The 22,416-nt window shown below is 35.3% G+C and overlaps 3 protein-coding genes across 3 annotated transcripts; all 3 read right to left on the minus strand.

Moving 5' to 3' along the window:
* Nucleotides 1-1,272: 1,272 nt before the first annotated feature.
* Nucleotides 1,273-3,284, minus strand: LOC111397621 (pectinesterase-like). Its single transcript, XM_023024624.1, has 4 exons — nt 2,528-3,284; nt 2,416-2,472; nt 2,058-2,114; nt 1,273-1,955 (listed from the first exon to the last, which is right to left on the minus strand). The coding sequence occupies exons 1-4, from the start codon at nt 3,282-3,284 to the stop codon at nt 1,273-1,275; spliced, it is 1,554 nt and encodes a 517-aa protein (XP_022880392.1).
* A 12,141-nt stretch (nt 3,285-15,425) lies between these two features.
* Nucleotides 15,426-17,665, minus strand: LOC111397622. The gene is made up of 2 exons (XM_023024626.1): nt 17,413-17,665; nt 15,426-16,096 (listed from the first exon to the last, which is right to left on the minus strand). The coding sequence occupies exons 1-2, from the start codon at nt 17,663-17,665 to the stop codon at nt 15,426-15,428; spliced, it is 924 nt and encodes a 307-aa protein (XP_022880394.1).
* Nucleotides 17,666-19,025: 1,360 nt separating this feature from the next.
* LOC111397623 lies at nt 19,026-20,499 on the minus strand. Its single transcript, XM_023024627.1, has 4 exons — nt 20,186-20,499; nt 19,757-20,083; nt 19,417-19,629; nt 19,026-19,272 (listed from the first exon to the last, which is right to left on the minus strand). The coding sequence occupies exons 1-4, from the start codon at nt 20,497-20,499 to the stop codon at nt 19,026-19,028; spliced, it is 1,101 nt and encodes a 366-aa protein (XP_022880395.1).
* Nucleotides 20,500-22,416: the final 1,917 nt, after the last annotated feature.

A 22,416-nucleotide genomic window follows, 5' to 3' on the forward strand; every position in this document is an offset into this window, starting at 1 on the left:
GTTTGATTTGTAAACTTATCTAGACTAGTAAATTAGAGTATGTGTTAGTGAATTGGATAAGTGATAGCTTAATTATATATTAATTATATTTGTCAGGTTAAACTCAACGCAAATTGGTGGAATTTGAAGAAAAGAACGAAAAAGGGGCAAAAATGAAAGAAATCCGAAGTTTGGGACCAAAATATTAAATATTCAATAGTTAATTCGGACCATGAAATGATTAAAGATCATATATGATCAATTGAATGCAATTAGAGTCAAATGAATGAAATAAAATTGAAATATTTTCACAAAATCAATATCCAGCTAAAGAACATATACTCCGAATTTTTAGCCTCAACTTGAGACTCATTTTTCGGATAGCAAATATTTGAATTAGAAAAATTATATTCTTGAAGAATTGTAGCTTTGAGTTAGCTTTTCATTGCACTTTAAATCACCTCAATTAAATATTGAGAGAGAAAGTTACGACCAAAATACCGAAAGCTATTCAGGGATGACTTCACGCAAACTGATGTATGCTTGCATTCTTGCCTGCGCAAAACACCAAAATTTTGACCCAAGAGTCATATGGTTCGGTGGCGTGTATGTGATGGTTATGCCTTTGTACGCATGAGTTTTTCAGACTAATTAGTAATTTTCTTTCGCTATTCAAACTCTTTTGGGACCTAAATTGGACGCGATTTTGACCTATTTGTGGATCTTATAAATAGAGAACAAGGGTTATACATTGAAAAAACTCTCTCTTGCTTCTTCATTCACATTGAAGAATTTAATTTTGGACCTGAAGATTAACATCTTTTGTATTCTTTCATGATCTGGAGTGATATTTTTCCATTATTATTATTATTATTATTATTATTATTATTATTATTATTATTATTATTATTATTATTATTTTTGTAATTTATTTAACGTCATGCTAGGTTAGATTTGTTTTTTTGTATTGGACAAGATGAACCCTGTTGTTTATTTGTGTTAAATTCAAGACTAAATCATTTTTTGATTAATTTTGTATACCCATTGCATTATTTAATTGATTGACCACCAATTAGATAATTAGTTGCATCAATTTTGTACGAACATTTGGTGCGCCACAAGAGGTTTCTGTTAGTGTATTCGATAGAAGTGGGCGAAGGTTGTAATGAAATTTAAATGGTTAACGTCGAACAAAATAAATTTTTGTGATACAATTCAAACCTGGATTAAGAATCGGTGATTAACTATATAGTTTTACTGTAATAAGCATATTAACTTCGAAATAAGTTGCATTTAGAGGTCTAATTTAAAAGGTACTCCTGTAGCCGGGAGCCACTGTTCTCCATTAATAAGAGACCTCACAGTATATCTACTAGCTTCCACTCTAGGAGGATTAATTCTTAAACCTTTCCAATACACCCTACTACTAGTTGTTGCACCAGGGCCCCAATTATTATACTCCACATATATTACAGTCTCTGGTGGAGGCGTATTGTTGTTGAACGGCAACCACCCTTGTGGATCAATCAACTTATCCATCAAATTATCCAAGTACGCCGCGATAGAGAAATCAGTCAGAGGCCTGCCTAAGTAAGTCCTGACGCCGGTGAGGTCCTCGGCCGCTCGAATGATGCAATTTTGTATTGAAATTCCTGTATAGTCCTCTGGGAGGAACTTCGAGTGAGAGGTTATGACATTTTCTTGTCCAGGCAATGGCCTTCGAATAAAGATGTGACTGTGCTGTATAACAGTGGCTGATAATCCAAAAATGAAATCTACAGTTCCATAAATGAAGCATTCTCGAAAGAATTGGCGCATGGATTGTGGATTTAGAGAATCTTGATAGCCATCAATGCGGCATCTGTAGAAAACTGATTGATCGGAATCTGAATATAAGGCAACAGCTTGTTTCTTGATTGCACCAGCTGTATTCCGAAATGTCATGTCTCGAGCTATAAACCCCTTGCCATAAACAGCTGCGAAGAGAAAAATAAATAAATAAATAAATAATATATATATATTTCTTCTAAGTATGTTAAGTAAATATTTTAAGCTTTTCCAGACGTGCTCTAATACACATATCTGGCTGTACTCAAAAGCTGCTTTATTTTTTAGCCGAATCTTTTGTAATATAGCTGACAATAAAGTAGAAAGAAATTTTAAAATTTATATAAAATAAATTATTACGGAAATAAGAATAGAAAATAAGGTGAATATGACTGATACGATGGACATCTTTACGCAAAGATCTATTTATATACAAGATTGCAAAGAATCTAAAGAATTATGCCCAAAAAAAAAAAAAAAAGTTCATCAGATGCTGAAAGTTGTAGATATTTCTAACACTTGTTATGGTGATCTATATAGGAAAAATATGATGGATATGATTATACATTTCCCCGAGATCGTTCTAGGCTTAACAAAAGAGCTGAGTACTTTCTGAAACTTTAGGTTCAGATGTTGGTGGTGAAATCCTTTTGCAATAAATCAAGCCTATAGAAATTTGGGAAAAAGAAGGATGCAAAAGGATAATGTTATAGAAACTTACAGAAAGTTCCAGTCAAAGATGTTTTCAATCCGTCGGACGTGCTGGCATGGCCAGAAACAACAGTCTTGTGTATTCCGTCACCAAACATCATGACATTCCATTTACTAAGCTCAACCTTAACTCTTTCAAAATAAACACCCTTCTTCACATAAATAACAAACCTTTTACTACTGTAATTTGGGACAGCATTTAGGGCATCGCTGATTGTTTTGAAATTTCCAGAACCATCTTTTGCCACTACAAGATTAGGGTTCATATGATTCAAAAACTTGGAATCTGATAACTTCGGAATATCCGTTGAGCTTATACGAGTGTTAAGCTGTTTTGTGAGTTGAAGAGACTTTTTTACCAATTCAACGGATTTGTTCAGTTTTTCCTCGGCAAGATTTCTTGTTTTGTCTATTTCTCCATCAAATTCCTCAATGCATGTATAAAGGTTAACACCTGCACCACTCAGCCAGGTTTTAATATCATTTAGTATTGTCGAATCCAACGAGGACTCACTTGGGGATATTAATGAATTATTGAGCTTATAGAGTGCAACAGAAATGTGTACACGACAACTTTCCAATGCTGAAATCGCTGGTTTATCTCGGGCAAGTCTTTGAAGAATTCCATCCTGGGAAAAATCTTTGAAGGCTCTTGAAAGTTCATGAATGGTGGAATGAACTGATTGTTCATAAATGAGTTGAGCTTGAATTTCACATCCCGACTTGATGAGTTTACCTTGAGACAGCCCAAAAATGTCTGCAGCCATTGTAATAACAATAAGGAACAATTTATTGAAGAAGGCCATTGTTTTGCAGATTGTGTTGGTATTTTATGAGAATGTTCAAGGCAACAACCAATTTTATATATACCAAAATTTATGAGCATCTATCTGTTTTGTGTGAATCATTCAATAAATTAGCATTATACAGCATTACAGTCAAATGAAATGAGCATCAAAATTGTTGATGATGGTCCCCAAACTTTTCAATTTCTTGCAGACTATATTTAAATCTTTCATTTATGCACTCATAGTTCTAAACCTTTTATCTCGATTGCAAATGGAGGACATATGGAAGGAACCCATTTATTCTTGCATTAGTTGACCAAAAAATTAAAAGTTTGACTCATTTTAACCCATTAAGCGAAGGGTAAAATTCTAATTTTACATTCCTCTCATAAAGTAATTTTAAAAAAGATTACTATTCATCTTCTCCAAACCCCCACCCCCATCCAATCAAATCCACCCTTCCCACCTCCAATAATTGTCGCCACCACCTTCTCCCCTACCAGAGCCACAACATGCATACCACCAACCAATCTACCACATGTGGCGGCGATGACAGGTGGGAGGGTCATGGCGGCGATTTTAAGAGGTGGGGATAGATGGATTTAATTGGGTGGCATGTAGGGGAAGAAGATAAATAGTAATTTTTGTTTTAAAAAAAAATAATTTACGAGAGAAATGTAAATTTACAATTTTCCTTTCACTTAATTTTTTTAAATTTTTTTTTTTTTTTTTTTTTTGGTCAACTAACATAGGAATGGACAGATTCTATCCATATGTTCTCGAGTTGCAATCAAGATGAAAGATTTGAGATTGTAGATACAAAAATAAAAAAATCTGAGGTATAGTCTGCAATAAATTGAAACGTTAGAAACTCCAGCTACTATCCTCCCATGATATTCATTAATAATTAATTAATTAATTAATTAATTTTTGGGATTGCTATTGAAATAATATGAGAATGTTATTATAGCAATTTATTTCTAGGTGTCATCAACTCATATTTTAATAGAATTCACAAAAAATTAGGTACTTTCAACTAAATTTTAATTAATTCCATTAAAATTTAAGTAATCCCAACAACTCATGGATTTCTAAAATTTTCATTAACTCAAAAGAAGTATTTTTGTGGATTTCGACCTCATAAACATACCTGTCGAACTCCTTCAAAATCCCAGCCTGGTACCTCAATTGAGTGGATTTCGAGCCTCATAAATATTAAGTCAAAAGTATTTATATTTATAACAAAAATTAAAAAAATAGAAATAAGAATAAATAAATAAATAAATAAATAAGTAAGTAAAAGGAGAAATTAGTTGCTCATTTTTATTGAAATGTGGGCTTCCAAATGTAAAAAATGAATTAGTTCATTCTCATTTAAAAACTCTTTACAATTAAACATGTTTTTTCAAGTAATATTTTGTACATAATGCTAGATACTCGGAGCGCTAATTAGGAGGTCCCGACTTTGTCTCTTTGATGGAATAGATTATGTATGTAGAGTGTATATTGATCACAAAGGTTGGCCCAGGCTTAGTTTCTTCCAACCAAAACACCACAACCCGACAACAACAAACCAAGACAATAACCAAGCTTTCACTTTCGGTTGCCAAAGAAATAGTTCATTTAGGAGACCACAAAGGTATACAATATCTCATATGCAATCACCACACGAGGTAGAAACCAAAAGGAGGCAGAAGTGTAGAAGAATAATGCAATGGCCGAGAGTCACAGAGAGAGAGAGAGAGAGAGAGAGAGAGAGGCGCAGATGGGTTCTTCCTGCAAAAGGAAGAGAAAGACCCAATATATTAAGTCAAGTGGCCCAAATATGGTAAGTAGCATCACGTTAACAATTGGGTCAAGTAGAGGCCTAATAAGTAGAAAATGGGCTACCAAGTAAAGTCTCTTATATTTGGCCATCCAAAAAAGCGGGTTGGGCCATGAGCAATACTAAAATATTTAGGTTTCTTCAAATGGCCCAATTAACCTTTATGTCGTGTCGTCTCGATTATGGTGTTATAATTTCGTTCAATCATTTGGCTAAACTGACTGAAGATTAAGACCGAATAATATCATAGCTCAGAGAGGTCGTTTGACAATAAATTGCCTAACAACCTCCGCCTTAGTGTCGAAGGACCTGCAAAAAGAAAATGTCTCCCATTAGTGACACCTCTAATAGAAAACCAATAAAATTGAAAATCATTTATCTGTACCAATGTTTAGAAGATCCTTACAACTTCTAAGCTTTACCAGTGGTAGCACTTTCATGCCCATAACTAAAGGGTTGTATTGTGTGTAGACCTTTTCAAGTCTTACCACCTCTTGAGATACATATCTCTCATAAAAAATAGTCTAACATCAATGTGTTTAGTATGTTTGTGAAGAATAGGGTTCTTGCATAAACGTATAGACGACTGACTATCCGAATACACTACCACATAATCATTCAAGACACATAGTTCATAAAGTAGACCTCTAAACCATAGAGAGTCTTTAATTGCTTCAGTGGTAGCAATATATTCTGACTATGTTGTAGATAGTGCAATAATGTGTTGTAACTATGATTTTCAACTAAAATAAGAAATAAATAAGGTAAACACGTAAGAGGAAGTTGATTTCCTACCATCCCTATCTCTCGCATAGTCAGCATCCATAAAACCCTTCAATTTTATGTCTTCTTACTAGCACTAAAATTTAGACCTATGTAACCAGTACCTTTCAGAGTATCTTAATAGCCACTTTAAGGCTTCTCAATGTTCAAGACCTAAATTAGACATATACCTACTAAGGGTGCTAACAGCAAAACCTAAATCTGATTTAGTGCAAACCATCAAATACATTATGGAAATAATCACATTAGAATACGAAATTCTATTCATGTATTCTAATTTACGTTTATTATAAGGAGCTTGTTCTTTAGATAAAACTAAGTGATTAGCTAGAGGCAACGTGATAGGTTTTCAATTATTCATATCGAATTTCTTCAACACCTTGGATATATATGGAGACTGATGCAAAAAAAGGCAGAAGTTGACCTATATATTTCAATTTCCATGCCTAAAATTCTCTTAGTCTTACTTAGGTTTTTCATGTCAAATTCACCACTTAAATTTTCTTTTATGTTGTTTATCCACTTAGATGATGAACTAATCAAAAACATGTCGTCTACATAGAGCAACAAAAACAGATAGTTATTATCAACCTCGTTGTGTTGAAAATAAAAACAATGATCAAATTTACTTCTTTGGAACCCTATAGTGAGTACAAAAGAGTCAAATCTTTTGTACCACTGTCTAGGTGACTGTTTCAAACCATACAAGGACCTTTTAGGAAAACACACATGATTAGGTTTTAGTTTGTCCTTAAAACCTTTCGATTGATTCATAAAGATTTGTTCATCACCATGTAAAAAAGCAGTTTTTACATCAAGTTATTTAAGTTTCCAGTCAAAATGTGCAACCAATGCAAGTATGACCCTAATAGCAGTGTATTTAACAACAGGTGAAAAATCTCATTATAATCAACGCCCTCCTTCTATGTGTAGCCCTTAGCCACTAACTTAGCCTTAAACCTTAAGGGTTCCGAACTACTAGTACTTTTCTTAACCTTAAATACCCATTTGCAATCAACGGTCAATTTATTCTTAGGTCCAAGTACTAGCTCTCAACTCTTATTCTCTAGAGAACTCATCTCTTCTTTCATCGCTTTAAGCCACTCTTTAGATTGATCACTATCCATTGCCTCTTCAAAAGTTTTTGGCTCTTTATCAACTAGTTCTACGTAACTAGCATGGGCGAAAGCTAGATCAGATTCATATCCGAACCTCCTAAATTCTCTCATTTGTCTCCTCTCTCTATCCCTAACTAAGTTGTAATTAGCTAGATGATTTTCTTCATTAATGTGTTCCTCTATTACTACTTCGTTACTATACTCCACCTCAGGTTCCTAAACTTGAGTCTCCACCTCATTTGGAGTGGTAAGAACAGATGTGCTAAGTTTTTCTAACTTCACCTTAAATCGATACTCACTTCACCTGGTTCAGTTTTACTCAGGCTCAATTTCGCCTTTAAGACAAGGCATATCACCCTCGTTAAATGTTACATCCCTACTCACGATGATCTTAACCCCCTTTTGGCTTCTATCCCATAACCTATAACTCTTAACACTCTCGGGGTATCCTAGAAAGACACACACTTTTTAGCTCTAGGTTCAAGTTTTCCCTCACTCTAATGAGAAAAAGCAACACAACCAAAAGTTCTAAGCATAGAATAATCATTCAATTTACCAGATCATCTCTCATGCGGAGTATTACCATTTAAAGCAGCAGATGGAGTCAAATTAATTAAATAATAAGCAGTCATAACAGCTTCACCCTAAAACGACTTTAGGACATCGGAATTTAATATCATGCAACGCACTTTATCAAGTATGGTTCTATTCATCCTTTTCACTACCCCATTTTGCTGGGGAGTGTAAGGAACCGTCTTATGTTTTGTTATTCCATTTTCTTTACACATACTGTCAAATTCAGTGTTGCAAAACTCTAGACCATTATCTATCCTTAAAAATTTAATCCTTTTGCTAGTATGGTTTTCCATTTGTCCCTTCCAGTTATTAAAGTTGTGAAAAGTTTCAGATTTATTTTTCAAAAGATAGACCCAAACTTTTATAATGTAATTGTCAATAATCAACAGGAAATACCTATTCCCACCAGATGTAGGATTACGGGCCCCCACAGATTAGAATGCACATATTCAAGTATGCTTTCAGGTTTATGAACACTAATGGAGAACGATGTTTTATGATGCTTACCAAACACATAATGATCACAGAATGACAAATCAGACACTCAGTCATTATCAAATACACTTTTTCCATTAAGTAGATTAAGTCCCTTAATGTCTATGTGTGCAAGCCAATATGCTATGTATGTGTGTGATCAACCTTGGAAAGAGATAGAAGAGTTCAAACGTCTAATCACTTTCCCAGTAGTTATGTAAATGTCGTTTTTCTTAGTTCCCTTAATAGAGAATAAGTGCTTGTTTTGTACAGATTTTAAGCCAATTAAAATTAATTTTTTAACCGTTATTTCATTATTCCAATCGTCATTTTTGAATTTTTCTCTCATATGTAGGACTTACTTTATCTCTAATGGTCAAAAAATCAATTATCAAAATCTCTACCAAACAAGCACTAATGCACCCTTAATCATTTTTAGCATTCCATTTCTAATTTTACAGTGAAGTCATCTTTTTCAAATCTTCCTACTGAAATCAGATTACTAGACAATTCAGGAATATATCTAACGTCCTTTAAAGTGTACACAAAGCCTGTGTCAAATTTCATATTTATGTCACTAGTTCTAGCAATTGTAAAGGCAAAGTTATCACATAGCACAACATGCCCAGTATTAGATTCATGAAAGTTTTCAAACCAATTCTTTTCAGATGTCACATGAAAAGATGCACCAGAATCAAGTATCCAATCATGCTTGTGGGAATTAGCAGTTAGATTCAATTTAACAGTGTATGCAACGGGACTTGTAATCATATAGACCTCACTGTTATCTATATCGGAAGTAGATGATAACACATTAACCTCATCTCTCTCTTTAACCTTTAGTTTACCATTCTCCTTATGACAATATTTTACAAAATGCCTTGTTTTCCCATAACCATAGCATTTTCTATCCTTAGTCCTAGACTTTGATCTAGACCTATCATTGCCTTTCTTCTTCCATCCATTACTACTCGACTCACCACTATTTTGGTATCCATCACGATTGTTTTGCCTAAACTGAGTTCTACCTCGCATCATATATAACTCACCACTTCTCTTATCATGTTTTGTAGCCCTAATTTCCATCTCCTTACTCCTAAGAGAATCTATGACAATTTTAGGTGTTAAAGTATCCCTACCATGCTTGATAGCATTTTTAACTTCCTTATAAAAGTCAGGAATATAATTGAGTAAGATTATGGCCTTGTAAGTTTTAGATACAGTTTCATCACAATTAACGATATCTTGCACCAATTTATTAAACACATCTAAATTGTCATCGAGATCATTTGAAAGATCCATTTTAAAATTGAAGAAACGTTCAACCAGGTAAAGTTTATTCGGTATAGATTTTAGCAAATACAAATCTTTCAATTTTTTCCAACGTTCTTTGGTGGTTTTCAGTTTACCTACCTTTTTGAAAACGACGTTATAGAAGTGTAAAATGATTGAGGTATAAACAAGCTCATTGGCTTCTTCCTTTTGCTCTTTTGAAAAAATTAGTTGAAAAATTGCTTTCAATGGCTTTTGAAACCTTTTATTGGACTAAAATACCCTTCATTTTTGTTGCTAGATAGAAAAATCTCTTCTTTCGTTAAAGATTTCCAAATCAAAGTTGTGAGTTGTCATTTTCATAGAACAGCCAAAAATGCACAAAACACAGTCAAATCACATAAAGTAGTCCTAGAGGTCACAGACAGTGTACTCGTTCTAGATTCATAGGGTCTTGTAAAACTTGTGGTCTTAGATCAAGAGAATGTTTGAACGGTTAAGGTCTCAGTATTCTAAAAAAATTAATAAGCAGCGAAAGTAACAATGCAACAAGAAGGATATGTCTAATCGAGAACCAGTTACACAACAATTATACCACTAAGAACGAAACATTGATTTAACCAAAAGATAAATACTCTATCAGACAGTTAATAGCAAGTAATCCTAATTTCTAGTACAGGCAATGTTGCCCTTTCATGGCAACCACAACACTATTGTCAACCCCACACGATGACGTGCTAATGTTGGAAAAGCTAATTTACCAAAGCGGACCTATCTGAGTCCATAAAGTGGAGATATGCGAATTTGTTGCTTTAGGGCCACCACTATTCACCCTAAAGATTCAACAAATGTGCCAATTTCAATTAGCCACAAACGTAGATTAATGTCTTGGGGCAAAATCATCCAACTTTCTCTACGTAACATGAAACACTAAACCAAACACATCAGTACGTTCAGGAGGTTAAAATAAGTGAAATAGCATAAAAAATCTCATCAGAAAGCTGTCCCAAGCGCTGTTGTTGCTGCCTCCACCACGCGACATCTTCTCCAAAGATGCCTTGGCCTGCTAAGTATGGGTCCAACCTCTATTTGTCCAACAGAGGTCTGGTTTGAGAGTAATTAAAGATTTCAGATTCAGCCTATTTGAATAAATCAGTCCTTTCTTTCAATTTTGGCCAAAAATTTTGCTAGATTTCACCAACCCACGCTTTGATACTAGATGTAGAGTGTATATTGATCAACAAAGTTGGCCCATGCTTAGTTTTTTCCAACCAAAACACCACAATCCGACAACAACGACCTTAGACAATAATCAATCTTCCACTTTCGGTTTCCAAAGAGATAGTTCACTTAGAAGACCACAAAGATATACAATATCTCATATATAATCACCACAGGAAGTAGAAACTAAAAGGAGACAAAAGTGTAGAAGAAAAATGCAATGGCCGAGAGTCACAGAGAAAGAGGCTAGGATGGGTTCTTGCAAAAGGGAGAGAAAGACCCAATATATTAAGTCAAGTGGTCCAAGTATAATAAGTAGCTTTAGATTAACAACTAGGAATAGAGGCCCAATAAGTATACAAATGGGCTACCAAGTAAAGTCTCTCATTTTTTGCCATCCAAGAAAGCAAGTTGGGCCATGAGCAACACTAAAATATTTAGGTTGCTTTAAATGACCCAATTAACTTTTGGGTCGTTTCATTTCGATTATGGTGTTATAATTTTATTCAGTCACTTGACTAAATCCACTGAAGATTAAAACTGAATAACATCATAGCTTAGGAATGTCATTTGACAACAAATTGCTTAACAATGTACATGGAAAAGAAGGTTCATAAGCAACTAACATTTAGGTATAGACTAAACACATTTATAATATTTGGGAACCGCTAAATACATTCACGATTGTTATGCATTCATCTCACTCTATATCTATTCATATTAAAATTTTGAAAAATTAATATTTTCATCCACATCGCATTCCAATACTATCCTTATTAAATTCATTCATTTAAACACTATAAACCCACATAAATTTTGTTTATTAATCCCATTCTAAATACATCTCTAATACAACTTCAAAATTTTAAAAAATTAATACTATATTCATCCCCCATTGTATTTTGACAACAAACAATGTTTGCAGTCCCAATGTCACCTCTTGTTGAGAATTTCTCACTGACCTTTGTCACAGATATCACAACTGCAATCAAAAGTCAGACCAAAGGGGAACAACATCCACATGGCACATCATAACTGTGTGTTATTAACATCATAGATTAGCTCTTGTATATTACAAAACGTATGTAAATTGTAGCGCATGTGGCTAACTTAGGACTTCCTTGAATATGTTGATATGTCTCTTTCTAAATCAGTTGGTCCGGCAGCTGATTGTGCTTGTTTTCTTTCGTTTCTCCTCTTTTCTTTAGTTATTATTCTAGATCATAAAATTATGTTTTAAATACCCGTTTATTTTGTACGACTCTATTTGGGATTGCTATGTTGGAAATAAAAAATTACGGGACGAAAAACTAGAGAGAAAAATTCAGAGAATTCTCAAAAATATTTGTATTCAATGGCTTGACTCTATAAAATGTCTCAAACACAAGGCTTTTTATAGGTACAATGGATCCCAAATACATTGTATGAACTTAATAGACTAATTAATGACTTTTCCTACATATTATGAATAATAGGATACACAGAACCATTTGGATACATGATTTAAATAAATACATGAATATTAAATAAACTAATTCATGTATCAAATTAAAAAAAAAAATTTCTTCATTCATGAATCAAGTTTAATTTCCAACACCCCTTCTTAAACTTGATTCCATCTTGATAACTCCAATCCAAGTAAGCAATCTTGCAAAATCATCATTCTTCAATGGTTTGGTGAAAATGTCTGCTACTTGATCATTGGTCTTCACATAAGCAAGCTCAACTTTTTTGGTCTCAATGCACTTTCTAATGAAGTGAAATCTCGTGTCTATATGCTTACTTCGATCATGGAACATAAGATATTTACCCAAAGCAATAGCTGACTTATTATCAACATAAATTGGTGTAGCTTCATTTTGAGGCATATGAAGCATCTCCAATAATTTTCGTAGCCAAATGGCATGACAAACACATGATGCAGTGGAAACCTAATCAGCTTCACAAGTAGAAAGGGTCACAATGGGCTGCTTCTTTGAACACCACGTGAAAGTGGTGTTACCCATGAAAAACAAAAATCCAGTGGTGCTTTTTCGATCATTAATATCACTAGCCCAATCACTATCACTATAACCATGAAGCTTGAAATTTGTAGAAGAAGAATAAGCTAAGCCATAATCAAGGGTACCTTTAATGTAGCGAAGTATCCTTTTAACAATCTCCAAGTGAGTTAGAGTTGGTGCCTCCATATAACGGCTAACAAGACCAACACCATAAAGAATATCGGGTCTTGTGCAAATTAAATATCTCACAAGCTTCCAACAAACTGTCTATAGAGAGATGGATCCACTTTCGTGCTATCGTCATATTTTGAAATCTTTGTTCCACACCCAATGGGAGTACTCACTGGATTGCAATTTTGCATTTTGAATCTTTCAAGAACTTTCTTTACATAAGCTTCTTGAAAAATAAAAATGTCATCTCCATTTTATTTTACCTCAATTCCAAGGTAGTATGACATGAGCCCAATGTCAGTCATCTCAAATTCTTGAGCTATCATTCTTTTAAATTCATCAAACATGTTTTCATTGTTGCCGGTGAAAATCAAGTCATCAACGTACAAGCATACAATCATAAAACCTCCAAATGCATCCTTTTTAACGTAACTAACATACTTATGTGGACATTTGATGAATCCATGATCTTGAAAATACTTGTCAATCTGGCTATACCATACTCTAGGCACTTGCTTCAAGCCATATAGCGCCTTCTTCAACTTCAAAACTTTATCTTCATGCTCCTTGACAACATAACCCAATGGTTGTTGAACGTACACTTCTTCTTCAAGGTATCCACTCAAGAAAGCGGACTTGATGTCCATTTGATAAATTTTTCACTTATTTTGAGCTGCCAAGGAAATGATTAATCGAATGGTTTCCAAGCGAGCAATGGGGGCAAAGACCTTTTCATAGTCAATGCCATGCTTTTGGCTATAACCTTTGGCAACAAGTCTTGCCTTGTATTTCTCCACCTCTCCTTGAGTATTTTTCTTTACTTTGTACACCCATTTCACGCCAATTGCTTTTTGCTCTTTGGGAAAAGAGGCTAGCTCTCGTGTATTGTTCTTTTTTATTACTCGAATCTCCTCATCCATTGCATGCCTCCATTTCTTGTCTTTCATTGCCTCTTCAAAGTTCAATGGCTCGATGTCAGCGAAGAGACAAAACAAAGATGGATTATCAACAATTTCACTTTCTTCATAAATTTCTGCAAGATTTCTGATACGATTCGGTCCTTTGGAAGGACTATCATGAGGAGATTGAGGAGTAGGAGCAGGAGAATGTGGTGGAGTGGCATCTTCACTTGCATTTTGGCTAGAGTCTCCTTCTTGGAAAGGAAAAATCACGTATTCTTTATTTTTCGAAACATTCCAATCCCACGAACTTCCTTCGTCGAATTTCATGTCTCTACTAATAAAAATCTTTCCATTGCAAGGATTATAAAACTTGTAGCCTTTAGAGTTTGCATCATAACTGATGAAAACAAACTTCTCACTTTTCTCATCAAGTTTTAATCTCTTCTCATCTTGCACATGAATATAGGTAATACTACCAAAAACACGTAAATGAGAAACATTAGGTTTCTTACCACTCCAAGCTTTTCTTGGAGTCATGGCTTGAACACTCCTTGACGGGGAAAGATTAGACAAATACATGGCACATGCAACAGCCTCGATCCAAAACTCCTTCTCCATACTCTTGCTCTTAAACATACTACGAACCATGTTGAGGATGGTTCTATTCTTCCGCTCTACAACACCATTTTGTTGCGGTGATCTTGGAACTGTAAGGAAATGCCGAATTCTATTGGTATCACAAAAATTGTTAAACTCCTTGGAAGTGAATTCTCCACCTCGATCCGTCCTTAATGCTTTGATTGAGTTGCCACTCTCATTTTTAACAAGGGCTTTGAATTTTTTAAATGCTCCAAAAACTTCATCTTTCGTCTTCAAAAAATAAACCCAGGTCTTGCGAAAAAAATCATCAATAAACAGTAAGAAATAATTTGCTTTACCATGAGAAGGTGGTTTGATTGGCCCGCACACATCTGCATGGACAAGTTGGAGTGGCTTTGTTGCTCTTGAGGTGGATTCATTTGGAAAGTTTCTTCTAGTTTGCTTACCAATGAGGCATCTTTCACCAAGTAGATTGGGATGATTAATTTTTGGCAACCCATTCACGATTTCTTCATTCGTCAAGGTCTTCAAGCCATCAAAATTTAAATGACCAAATCTTAAGTGCCAAAGCCAATAATTATCTTCAACACAAGCTTTTAGACACCTTGGATGGTCAACATTAACATTGAGTAAAAACATTCTATTCTTCTCCATTGGCACCTTTGCAATCAGTTTATGAAAAAAATCTCTCAAAGGCAACGATTCTTCAAGTAAATGTCATAGCCATTCTCAAGTAATTGTCCCAGACTCAAAATATTAGACTTCAAGGTAGGTACATAATAAACTTGAGAAATCAAAAGATGACTTCCATTTTTAGCAAGAATAAGAACATCGCCTTTGCCTTTTATTGGAACTTTAGTTTCATCTCCAAAAACAATGTTGTCTTTTACCGACTCATTTATTATTGAGAATAACTCCTTGTTGCCACTCAAGTGATTGGCGGCACCGGTGTCAAGATACCACGATTGTTTATCCTTTTCTTCTTTGGTTGCCAACAACAGCAAAAATTCTTCATCTTCCTTTGCTTCAACATAATTCACTCTCTCTTCATTATTTGTAGTGTCATTCCTACATTCGGAAGCATAGTGACCATATTTATGACAAGTGTAACATTGAACATTGGAATTGTCATATCTTCTTTCGCCACCTCTTTTGGAGCCATAGTTCCAACGCCCTCATCCTCTCGAGTGATTGCTTGATCCTTCATTATTCAAATTTTGTTTTTCATCATTTTTTTCATTACCACGACCATAATTTCCTCCGCGACCACGACCACGACCTCGACCATGAATTTGACATCTTCCTTGAGATCGTCCTTGCTCTTTCAGTTGACCTCCCAAGGAGACATTCGTTTGGAGAACTTGAGCTACATGTTCTCCTCTCTTCTTCAATCTTTCTTCATATGCTTGCAAGGGCCCCATGAGTTGATCAAGGGTCATGGTATCCAAGTCATTAGACTCTTCAGTGGCAATACTAACAAACTCATGTTTTGACTCAAGTGATCTAAGAATTTTCTCAATGACATGACTTTCTGCAATATTCTCCTCGTACCACTTCATATGATTGGCAGTGGAGGACACTCTAGTGGAATAGTCAAAGACAGATTCAGACTCTTTCATGTGCAGAGATTCAAACTCTCCATGAAGGATTTGAAGGTGCACCTTCTTCACTTTTTCAATTCCCTTGAAATTGTTCTCGAGAATCTCCCAAGCTTCCTTAGCTTTTGTAGAGGACGTAACTTTCTCGAATATGGCTTCATCTAAGCCCGTGTAAATAATAGAGAGAGCGTGTTGATCTAACTTGCAATACCTTTGCAAGGCATTCCTTTGAGCTTGACTTAAAGCTCCTTCATTTTTTGGTTCATCATAGCCTTTCTCTACAACTTCTCATGCCTCTTGTGAGCCAAGCAACGCCTTCATGCGTATGCTCCAATGTCCATAATTTTCCTTTGTTAGTTTGGGAACAACAAAAGAAAATGAACTATTCGTCTTTGAAATGGCTCTGATACCACTTTGTTGGAAATAAAAAATTATGGGATGAAAAACTAGAGAGAAAAATTCAAAGAATTCTAAAAAATATTTGTATTCTATGGCTTAACTCTATAAAATGTCTCAAATACAAGGCCTTTTATAGGTACAATGGATCCCAAATAAATTGTATGAACTTAATAGACTAATTAATGACTTTTCCTACATACTATGAATAATAGGATACAAAGAACCATTTGGATACATGATTTAAATAAATGCATGAATATTAAATAAACTAATTCATGTATCAATTTTTTTTTTTCATCATTCATGAATCAAGTTTAATTTCCAATGGTATGTCAATTGTCATGAAGGAAAAGCAACAGGTTCTTTCCATCATCTGCTTTTGCTTTTCCATATAGTCCCTTTTTTATCTCTTTCCTCCAAAGTAGTTACCTCCTCTATTTGTCAGTTCTTCTCTCCTTTTCCTTTTTCAAGTTTTGCTCCTTGGTCCTACATTACTTCGCATCTTCTACGTTGCAGCTCATTAGTTTATGTATGTCAAATTTATTACAGAATTTTTGCATGTAATTAATGATTAGTGCTAACACTTAGAAAAATGCTCATCTTATATTTCGGTTGAAGAGGATATCTCATGATTAATATTTGTGTTTTAGTTAAATACAAATTCTAAAAGGATCCAATATAATTTAATGAAAATAAATATTAGTGGACGAATTTAGAAAGATATATTTTTAGTTAGTTTCGTCTATGTCTATTTATGTAAATTTACAAAAAATAAAATAAAATATAATATAATTATCATTTTAAAAGTGAATGTACATATAAAAACCGTGAATGTAAATAACGGCTCAATAATTATAATTCAATTAAAATCTTCGCATTTTGGGGACTAACTGCTCCTTGTCATTATAGTCTCATCTCATCTTAATTTTATCAAAACAAGCACTTATATTATCAAATCTTTCAGAGTGAACTATTCTTCATTTGTTGATACATAATTTTGTAGGCTAATGATATTAGTTATTTTAAGTGATAAAATTATAAATTTTTTATCATTAATAATAAAGTTATGAATTTTATTTTCTATATTATCCTCTGGAAAAGCACTTCTTATGAGATGATATGACATTTTCGTGTCCAGGCAATGGCTTTCGAGGAAGGATGAAACCGGACTGTATAACAGTTGCTGGAAATCTGATAATGAAATCACCGGCTCCATAAATGACGCATTCTCGATAGTATTGGCGAAGAGAGTCTGAGTAGAGAGAATCTTGATAGCCTTCAATGCTGGATATGTAGAACACTGATTGATCAGAAGCTGAATATATAGCAACAAGTTGGTTCTTGATTGCAACGGCTGTATTCTGAAGACTGAAATGCCATTTGTCGAACAATAAATCCCTTGCCGTAAATAGATGCATGGGAAAAGCAATGCTCCCTTTTAAGTAATTTTTGTTTTCAAACACATTTGCGCAATTATTATTATTATTATTATTATTATTATTATTATTATTATTATTATTATTATTAAGTTTTTTTTCTTCTTTACTTATAAATAAATATTTTGATCTTAACCAGAAATGCACTAATTACAAAGTTTGGTTGTGCTTAAAAAACGCTTTATTCGTTGAGCAACATAGGTCAAAAAATTAGATATGAGGAAAGAACTGTATGGGATAAGGTTGAATCACAAGAAATCAAAACATGTTCAACCTCATCCAAAAGTTTGTTGGATGATTTATAACTTGCATTATTATTATCATTTATCATGTATCATTATCTTGTATATTCTCATTTATCATGCATCACTATCTTGCATATCCTCACTTACTTTGTATTATTATCTTGTATCAGGTGTGTATAAATACAAATCATTCAATTCTCTCATCTCTATCTTTTCCCCTATTTACGTGGTATCAAAGCCCTTCTCCAACGAGCAAAATTTTTGTCAATCTTCTAGAATCTCCATAAATAACACAGCTAACAAACCTATGTCTACTGAAACCATAATAACAAGTGCTTCCACGGTCACGTTACCAACCGACTCTTCCCTAACCTCTCTTCTTCAAATTAACACAGCATCTCAAATTTTTCTCAAGCTAACATCTACTAACTATTGTTCATGGAAAGCACAATTTACATCTGTACTCTGTGGACTCAATCTCCTTCATTTTGTCAATGGCTCCTCTACCACTCCACCTAAAACAATCACCACCGAGGGTGTATCTCTTCCCAATCCTACATGTATGCCTTGAATGCGCTAAGACCGGTAACTACTTCTCCCTATTCTTGCCTTTCTAACGAAATCAATCATCCATCTTATTTCCTTCACTACTACAAATCATGATGCCTGGTCCTGACTTTATCGAATCATTGCCAAAAGGTCTTAGTTACATAATATCCACCTCAAGGATACACTTTCCCAAATGACCTGTGGTACTTAAGAGTGTTGCTGATTTTTTTTTACTAAAGATAAAGACTGTTGCGGATGAAATTAGCACCATTGGTGTACCCCCAAGTGATGAAGATCTTCTTATTTACTGCACTCAGTGTTCTAAAAGGCATAATCCGTGGCGATACATTGAGGCCAAGCTATGGGCAACGCGAGTTTAGGCGAGACTTAGGCGAAAAAAAGCTTAAAAAGGTGTTTTCTTATTTTAATATTATTTTAATTTTTAATAAAACAAAAAATTATTTAACATTTAAAAATAATACTTACTAAATCTCCAACTCTAAACCTTCTTGTCTTGACCTTGTTATTGAAGTACTTGCTATTCTGTTCTAATAATTTGCAGTTCTGAGTGATGCCTGCTCTCTTACTTCTTCAAGCAAGTCAAGATGTTCAGTGGTTTGTTCCTCCACATTTGTCTCGAACTTCTTTATCGTTGCGAGGTTGATTGGGATGGTAGCTTCAAGTCCAAAGGCTAACATAAAAGGTGTCTCGCCAGTTGCGGTCTTATGTGAAATTTTGTACGCCCAAAGTATGGAAGGCAGCTCATCTGGCAAGTTATTTTTCGCGTCCCCAATTCTTGTTCAAAAATCTTGGAGTATGATCTGATTATTACTTCAGCAAGGTTATTACTTTGCAGGTGCGATACAGAGGTCAAGTGTTAAGTGGTGATCAATCCCAAGGTTGGCACAAAAATTTCTGAACTGTGGATTGTCAAACTACCTCCCATTATCCGTTATGAGGACCTTTGATACTCCAAACCTGCATACAATGGACTTCCATATGAATGATCTGAGTTTGGGCTCCGAGAGTGTTGCCAGGGATTCAGCCTCTACCCATTTTGTGAAGTACTCAACTACCACAGCCACAAACTTTAATTGCCCTCTGGCCAAGGGGAAAGGTCCAAGAATGTCAACTCTCCATTGTTGAAAAGAGCTGAGTAATGGATGGAAGTTAACTCTTCAGCAAGAGCATGTATGATATTATATAACTTTTGGCACTTGTCGCACTTTTGAACATAATTTGCTACATTTTTTTCATACTTGGCCAGTGATACCCATACCTTATCAATTTATATGCAAGAACTCGGGCTCCTTGATGGTTTCCACACACACCTTCATGAACTTCAGTCAAGGCTTGAAGAGACTCAGAAGATTTGAGGCATCTCAAATAAGGGAGTGTGAAACTCCTGCGAAACAAAATTCCCCCAATGATACAGTACCTTGCAGCTCTAGACCGGATACTTCTGGCAACCCTTGGATCAGATGGTAGGTTTCCACTGCTTATGAATTCAACTATCGGATCCATCCAAGAGGGTTCATGATCAATATCCATGACGCTTGTCTTTTGAGTTATGCTAGGCTCGGTTACCATCTTGATGTGCACTATTCTATCAAGTCCATCTACTCCCATAAAGACAAGTTTGGATAATTCATCAGCTTTGGCATTGTCGGCCCTGGCTACTTTAAAAGTTTCACAACTGATGAACTACCTCTGAAGGTCATGTACTTTTAGACAATATAAATTCATCTTTTCATCCTTTCTTTCAAAAGACCCCTCAATTTGCCCGACAACTAGCTGTGAGTCACTGAAAGTTTTAACATGCTCCAGCTCGAGATTTTTAGCAAATTCCGAAGCTATGAAAATAGCTTCATACTCTACCCCATTGTTAGTGGCCTCAAATTCAGATCTGAGCGCACATTGTATTTCTGTGCTCCTGTCAGGGCTTGTAATGATGACACTGGTCCCCGAGCTTGAATTGTTGGATGCCCCATCCATAAAGATCTTCCATATTTTTGAGGTCATGCTCGGTTATTTATCCTTCACCTCTTGGGACCTTAGGGTGAGTTTTGCTATGAAGTCGGCCAAAGCTTGAGCCTTGATAGGGGGTTGCGGTCTGAACTCTATGTCAAATTCTCCAAGATCAATTACCCACTTCAACAATCTTCCTGGGGTGTCTGGTTTCTGAAGTATGTGTCTAAGAGGTTGGTTGGTGAGTACAACGATTGGATGTGACTGGAAGTATTGCTGTAACTTTCTTGCAGCTACTACCAAAGCCAGAACAAGTTGTTCGGCAAGTGTGTATCATGTTTCGCATCAAGGAGTATCTTTCTTACATAATAGATAGGTTGCCGGACCTTCCCTTTTTTCCTTCACCAGCACTCTACTTACTGCGTTCTAGGAAACAGCCAAATACAATAACGTGTCCTCGGGCTCTGATTTGGTAAAAACCAAAAGTGTTGTTAATGCTTGCTTGACCTCTTGGAAAGCTAGATCACATTCTTTATTCCAATCAAAACTTTTATTTTCCCTAAGTAATTTGAAAACAGGAAAGCACTTGTCTACTGCTCGGGAGACAAATCTGTTCAGTGCTGCTATATGACCTGTCAATTTTTTAATGTCTCTTTTGCACTTAAGGGGCTCCATAGACATCAAAGCTTGGATTGTATCAGGATTAGCCTCTATCCCTCTATGTGTGATCATAAAATTCAAGAATTTATCTGACGCTACTCCAAATGCACATTTTGCAGGGTTACGCTTCATGTTGTACCACCGCAGTGTGGCAAATACCTCTTCAAGATCAGAGATATGGTCATTCACTTGCTTGCTTTTAACCACCATATCATGTATGTACGCCTCAACAGTTTTTCCGATTAAGTCGATCAAGACTTTGTTGACAAACCTTTGATATGTCGCCCTTGCGTTCTTCAGTCCAAAAGGACCATGTAACAACAGATGGCTGAATCGGCTATGAATGATGTCTTCTCCTGATCTTCTTCGGCCATGAGTATTTGGTGATACTCAGAGAATGCATCCAAGAAGCTGTACAGCATATGACATGACATGCTGTTAACAAGATTATCGATCTGAGGCATGGGATAACTATTTTTAGGGCATGCTTTATTCAAATCTGTGAAGTCAATGCAAACACGCCACTTTCCATTAGCCTTCTTGACAAGAACTACATTAGCAAGCCAATTAGGGTATTTCACTTCTCGAATGAACTGCGCATTAGCAAGCTTAGCAATCTCTTCCTTTATGACTTTTTACCTTTCAGGTGCAAACTGTCTTTTCCCTTGCTTGACAGGTCTTGGCTTCGAATTTACATTGAGTTTGTGCACTATTACCTCTAGGTCAATCCCAGGCATGTCCTCGACATTCCAAGCAAATACATCAATATTTCGGGAGGGACAACTCATAAGTTCAACCATGACTGCTACATCAAGCTCTCGTCCGATATTCACTTTCCTTCCAGGCTCGAGCTCGAGTCGTCTTTGATCTTCCAGACACTGGTCACATAATATTGTCGTGCCACTATTTGGCTTCCTCGAACCACCCAATCCCATTACTCGTATGGAGCTTCATAGTTAAGTGAAAAGTTAAGATAATGGCTTGAATTCTATTAAGCAGCAGCTTTCCCAGTATGGCGTTGTAGGCCATTGGAGTACGGACAACTTCAAAGGTTGTGATCTGCGTCACTTGCTTACCTTTCGATCCCAATGTTAAGGGTAACCTGACGATACCTTCTGGGGTAATAACTCCGCCTCCAAACCCCTAGAGAGGTGTTTTAACTGGCTTGAGCTATTCTATTGAGATACCCATTTGAACAAAAGCCTCATGGAACAATACATTAGTAGCACTTCCTTTGACTACCAAAATTCTCTTGACCTCAAAGTTGACAATGATGGCTGATATAACTAGAGCATCATCATGATGGAATGA

The sequence above is a fragment of the Olea europaea genome, chromosome 7, assembly GCF_002742605.1.
Source record: "Olea europaea var. sylvestris chromosome 7, O_europaea_v1, whole genome shotgun sequence".
Lineage (NCBI taxonomy): Eukaryota > Viridiplantae > Streptophyta > Magnoliopsida > Lamiales > Oleaceae > Olea > Olea europaea.

Coding starts and splice junctions, on each gene's coding strand:
- LOC111397622 (XM_023024626.1), bottom strand. CDS start 17,665: ATGCATCTATTTACGGCAAGGGATTTATTGTTCGACAAATGGCATTTC. Junction 16,097..17,412: donor AGCAACTGTTATACAGTCCG/GTTTCATCCTTC, acceptor CAAAAAATGAAG/GAGCTTTAAGTCAAGCTCAA.
- LOC111397623 (XM_023024627.1), bottom strand. CDS start 20,499: ATGACCTCAAAAATATGGAAGATCTTTATGGATGGGGCATCCAACAAT. Junction 19,630..19,756: donor CTTGCATATAAATTGATAAG/GTATGGGTATCA, acceptor TCCATTACTCAG/CTCTTTTCAACAATGGAGAG. Junction 19,273..19,416: donor CTCATAACGGATAATGGGAG/GTAGTTTGACAA, acceptor TTTTTGAACAAG/AATTGGGGACGCGAAAAATA.
- LOC111397621 (XM_023024624.1), bottom strand. CDS start 3,284: ATGGCTGCAGACATTTTTGGGCTGTCTCAAGGTAAACTCATCAAGTCG. Junction 2,473..2,527: donor ATCTTTGACTGGAACTTTCT/GTAAGTTTCTAT, acceptor AAATTTCTATAG/GCTTGATTTATTGCAAAAGG. Junction 1,956..2,057: donor TTTTGAGTACAGCCAGATAT/GTGTATTAGAGC, acceptor TTCTCTTCGCAG/CTGTTTATGGCAAGGGGTTT.